At 42.6% G+C, this 5,739-nt stretch overlaps 1 protein-coding gene across 1 annotated transcript; it reads left to right on the plus strand.

Moving 5' to 3' along the window:
* Positions 1-638: 638 nt before the first annotated feature.
* Positions 639-4,838, plus strand: fbxl22 (F-box and leucine-rich repeat protein 22). Its single transcript, XM_053319574.1, has 2 exons — positions 639-976; positions 4,493-4,838. The coding sequence occupies exons 1-2, from the start codon at positions 639-641 to the stop codon at positions 4,836-4,838; spliced, it is 684 nt and encodes a 227-aa protein (XP_053175549.1).
* The last annotated feature ends 901 nt before the right edge of the window (positions 4,839-5,739 follow it).

The following is a 5,739-nucleotide window of genomic DNA, read 5'->3' on the forward strand; positions in this document are numbered from 1 at the left end:
CACAAACACCACCTCTAGACATGCTGAAGACATTTAAAAATTATCTGCTTTAAATAAATCTAATATTGTTCTTATGACAGTTTCAATCAATTTAAAAACTCTTAAACTTAGAACTATTTCTTCAACTTAATTGAAAAATAATTAATTAGAAGCAGCCTTATAGTATCATTCTGCACTATAAAGTTCAAATAATAGTAATACAAAACACATTTTTGAGTCTCAATAACAACTGAGAACTTAAACCAGGGAAACATTTATTTCAGGGTTATTGTACAGCAGTGCAGTGTGGTGTTTCTCTTTTGTGTCACCCAGTGTGTATTTGTATCTGAGAACTAGGCCAGGGCAGTGTAAACATCTGGCTCAGTCCAGTGGGCTGCTTACCGCCTGTTGAGAGCCATGACAGATGGAAAGGGAGCGTATGGCTCAAACACTTCCATCTTTGAATGTACCACCAGTTGTCTTCCCAAAATAGCCTTCACTTCACGGCCTTATATGTGCAGGCCTCCAGCGTGTGCCTGAGGAGGCATCATGTATCTAGGCCACACAATACGGGCTGTGGGCTCATTGTTGCTGCCTACCAGCAGGCCTATTACCGCCCGGGGGACAAGGCCTCTCTTTCTGTGTTGGGACAGCTCACCATGCATCTCACCCAGCTCAACCGTGAATGTCTCCTCCACCTTTTCTCCTACTTGGATAAGGACAACCGGAAGAATTTGTCTCTTACCTGTCACCAGCTGTGTGACATCTTCTTGGACCCCTGCCTCTGGAATAGGCTCCACTTCTGCTCCCCTTCGGAGTTGAGAAGGGACAACTTTGTGCTTGGACCTTTTCTACGTTACCTGACTATTCGCTGGTACTCAAGCATGGTCCAGAAAGTGTGCAACGTTGAAGACTGGATGAAGAACACAATTCAGAAGACCATCTGCAGCAAACATGAAAGCCTGGTCAGCTCTTTCCTGGCTAGTGTCTCCCACACGTGAGTGTTTATGTGTGATTATGTATTTTGGATGTCATTTATTTATTTTTTTGTCGGTGATAAAATGGACAGAACGACACCAGCACCTCAAAATATACCCTGTAATATTATCTGTAGCAGCGGCTGGTAAACACTTTTTTGGCTTGTGACCCTCTTAAAGAAACCTGTGCTTATGAACTCTCATAGCTGTTGGTATATCCAGGAGTTCAACCAAAGACCAATTGACCTTCCAGTACTTCCAGTAAAGGCAAAGATTTTTAAGACAGTATGAAAACAAAGTAACAGAAATAAGTTGTCTGCTTTACTTTCCTCTTGCAACTGTTCATATTTACCTTGGGACCCCTTGAGAACTACTGTTTGAAAGCAACAACAGAACAAACTACAACAGAAATAATTGCTCTAAATTGTGTAATTGTCCATGTTACATTGTTCGTTCCCATTGCAGCTGTTTTTTTCACAAGATGATGTTGAAATGCTTAACAGGAGCAGAAGTTTCACATGTTCAAAATGTGTTCTTCAATAGATTAAATGGTCACTCAGATGTCTCCTGAAGATGGATCACACAATTCCTAGGTTTTTCGGGGTCACTCACACCCACCAAAGGCAACAAAACTGTTTTCATTTAACGGCACATGGCTTACTGAAACTGCCATGTTTAGCTGTAGGCAGCAGGGAACAAAATCATTAGAAACAGATGGTGTATCCGGAGTTGGCCATAGAAACCAAAAATGACACATCTGTGGGACTTTTAAGACTGATTCTATTAACTAACATAACTGTGGTCAGATATCAAATTATATTTATTGAATGATGTGATAGTTGGATTTGATGGGTCACTGTAGGACCTGCCAGCTCTATTGGCTTTCAGCCCTGTACGTGGCTGGCTGCATGCTGGAGAGGCATAATGAGGTCTCTGGACAATTTCTTCAAGGCAGTCAGTAATAACCGTTGATGTAAGGGAGCCTGGCCACAGCAGCTGGCTGGGACAAGAGGAGGGAAGAGAGGCAGGCTCATTCGCTCAGTGTATGACCCTGTGAGGATTTCCTGTATTGTGAAATTTGAGACACTACTAGAACCACCTACTTTGTCTGCGTCCTGTATCTCAACGCCCTAAAGCCACACTCATGGCATACTGATAAACCCTCCCAAACTGTCTGCAGGAGAAGAAAGCTAGTGCACGTGAGTGAGTGGGAGGGGACGCAGGGAAGCTGTGGGGGTGATAAAAAGTGATTTGGCCGCAGACCCTCCCAGTCAGCTGGTGACTGGAGATTTACACAGGCAGGTGGAGCCTACAATTGGCTCTTTGTTGCTGTCATAGGAATGAACATGTGCGTCCGTCTCTGCCTGCCTCTTCCTGGATAAGACTCTGCGTAAACTGTGACGCCAAACTCATGGCTGTCCTTTTTTTTCTCTTCCTCATGGAAAAAAATAGCATAGCATATCTCTGGGCCTCCTAATAGTGTTGTTTCCAGTGTGATGCGTCTCTAATGCCAGCTGACTAAATCAGGAACTCGGTTATTTGATTTTGATCTTGAGGACTCTGTACTAAAATTATACAACATGAATTAACATGCTAGCGTAGGTTGTAGAGTGGGTGGCACAAGAAGCTTGGCATGGTTTAACATTTTCATTGCAAAGTGAGACCATTTGAATAAAATGATGCTTTCTCCTACAAAACAAGCGCCAGCATGAAAGAAGCACATCTTGGGTTACCTTTTTAAGTTGTTATGATTTCATTTTTAAAATAATCACTACTAAATTTAAATTGTAAGAAGGTGAACAGGTTCTTTTTCGGAAGTTTTGAAACAAACCCTTGCACTTCCACTCCACCCAAAGAACTGTCTCTGAAATCTATGTCGAAGCCCCCTTTTAGAGTTCACCGGATAATTTGACTGGACAAAATAACTGTTAGGAAACCAAACAGGTCATTAGAGATAATTACAGGTTAGCAGTGTAGTTACTGTTCTGACATGACCTCAGCAGCAGCAGAGAGTTGTCTTCAGCTCAAACCAGACTGCCCCCCTACAGTTTGTTTTAATGTGAACTACATCATGTCTTAAACCTAAATGGAAAAAAGGAAATATTGTCAACATTTTTGGGGAGTAGAGCATAGATAGATAGCTAGATAGATAGATAAGATTGATTGATAGATAGATTTGTGTAATGTGTTTAGGACATGTTGTGGACACTTTTTGTAAGTGAAAATGTGTCTAGAAACAAAAGTAAGAAAGTGAGCTTGCCACCACAAGAGGTGCTATAAACTAGTTGCCTGGTATTAAATATTGGTTAATCTGTGTCTAGATAAATAAGAGAGGAGAATTTGATGTGGACAAGATGAGTTGCACATACAGTAGTTACATACCCTTGTTTAAAAAAAAAAACAGAAGGAAAAAACAACTCTAAATATCTGCACAAAGAGAGGGGAGGTGCCACGGGAGGGAAGATTATGTAACAAGGGTTGATGACATGCTTATTCTTTTTATGTTTACCTCAGTATATCATCTCTGTTGAGACACATTAACTGTAGTCTATCTGTAGTCTGTAAGCAGTCTAGAGACCAACAGAGCCTCTAAATGCCACCAGCTTTGAGCTCTTGCCATGCCACAGCTCCACTTCCCTTTTTTCTTGTTCTCTTTTTGGTAATGTCAATACCGTGCAATCACATCCTCTGATAAAGCACCACATTGGCCCCATGCAACAATGCAATGGGGCACGTGGATTGACTGCTAGCCCATGTACAGAGATTACTAGGGCAGTACCCTCAACACTTGCAGGCAAGTGGAATATGTTTGGTTCACATGTGGTAAAGTGGTAAGATTATGTAAGTCTTTATGTAATCTGCATCGGCAAACGTGAATGACATCCTCGATCTTTTGCCATCAGAGTATCTGTGTGCCAGCTCTGTACCACCAGCCTGCCAGTAGGCTGCAGTGCACCCCTGATAGTGAGTGAAAACATGCTGTAAACATGTTTTTCACAGCAAAAACACTTTGTTTTTTTAGGTTATTTCTGAAAAAATGAAGTATGAGAAAAATGCATTTTTGCCATGTTATATTTCATCAAACATCCTGTTATTGTTCTGTTCAATAGCACCATGGTCCATTTATTCACAAAAGCTTTTTAGAGGACGGAAACACATATGCCCAGAGGGACAGTGTGTAAAGAATAGACAGTTTAGTCAGGGGATTAAACTGCTTTATCTTTAAGCAGATCATGTTGCTACCTCTGTTTATATTTCATTCACATATGGCTAAGATCTGATCCTGATCTATATGTTCTCCCATGTTATCTGATTCTATTCAAGAGACCCAAAGAGTATTCATTTAAAAAGAAAGCACACACGCCAAAAAGCATTGTTTACTTAGGACTAGTCATTCAAGTAAATTAATCCCTCCCTACTGATGTCATATGTCTTGAGGCACCAAGTGTAAAGATGACTCAGGGCAAATCTGTACTCCATCATGTGTATGCATGTCTGTCACTGGCTGATGATGTTGACTGCTGTCTTTATCACAGGTGTCCAAATCTGGTTCACCTAACCCTTTCTGGCTGCGCACACATCACTGACGAGGATGTCATCTTCGTGTTGAAGAATTGCAAGAAGCTGCACTACCTCCATCTGGAGAACTGCGTCCGCATCACTGACTACACACTAGATGGGATGGTGGCTCATGGCATCAGTCTGCAGGAGGTGAAGGTGGACTTCTGCAGGAATATCACTAAGGCAGGGCTGCAGACCATTAGACAGAGGAGGCCGAGCATTCATCTGAGTGCGGAGAGAAGTGCAGGCATGATCCCCGACAGCAAGCCTGAGGAGAAAGTACCGTTCAAGACCCTGCAGCAACTCGTGTTCTTCTCCTGATAGAAATGCGTCTTAGATCTTTCCACCTGGACTCATACAAACACTTGACTGTGATGCTTTTGTTCTGAATCATAGTTATGGTGTGGAGAACAAGTATTTGATACACCGCCGATTTTGCAGGTTTTCCCCACTTACAAAGCATGTAGAAGTCTGTCATTTTTATCATTAGGTACCCAAACTGTGAGAGACGGAATCTAAAACAAAAATCCAGAAAATCACATTGTATGATTTTTAAGTAATTAATTTGCATTGTATTGCATGACATAAGTATGCATGACATCAGAAAAACAGAACTTAATATTTGGTACAGAAACCTTTGTTTGCAATTACAGAGATCAGACATTTCCTGTAGTTCTTGACCAGGTTTGCACACACTGCAGCAGGGATTTTGGCCCACTCCTCCATACAGATCCTTCAGGTTTCGGGGCTGTCGCTGGGCCACTCCAGGACCTTGATATGCTTTTTACGGAGCCACTCCTTAGTTGCCTGGCTGTGTGTTTCAGGTCGTTGTTATGCTGGAAGACCCAGCCACGACCCATCTTCAATGCTTTTACTGAGAGGAGGTGGTTGTTGGCCAAGATCTCGCGATACATGGTCCCATCCATCCTCCCCTCAATATGGTGCAGTCGTCCTGTCCCCTTTGCAGAAAAGCATCCCCAAAGAATGATGTTTCCACCTCCATGCTTCACAGTTGGGATGGTGTTCTTGGGGTTGTACTCATCCTTCTTCTTCCTCCAAACAGGCGAGTGGAGTTTAGACCAAAAAGCTCTATTTTTGCCTCGCCAGACCACATGACCTTCTCCCATTCCTCCTCTGGATCATCCAGATGGTCACTGGCAAACTTCAGACGGGCCTGGACATGTGCTGGCTTGAGCAGGGGGACCTTGCGTGTGCTGCTGGA

This window comes from Scomber japonicus, chromosome 5, assembly GCF_027409825.1.
Source record: "Scomber japonicus isolate fScoJap1 chromosome 5, fScoJap1.pri, whole genome shotgun sequence".
Taxonomy (NCBI): Eukaryota; Metazoa; Chordata; class Actinopteri; order Scombriformes; family Scombridae; genus Scomber; species Scomber japonicus.

Excerpts from the sequence above, each read along its gene's own strand:
- fbxl22 (XM_053319574.1), top strand. The coding sequence starts at position 639 with ATGCATCTCACCCAGCTCAACCGTGAATGTCTCCTCCACCTTTTCTCC. Across the intron at positions 977-4,492 it reads CTGGCTAGTGTCTCCCACAC|GTGTCCAAATCTGGTTCACC; the intron begins GTGAGTGTTTAT and ends TCTTTATCACAG.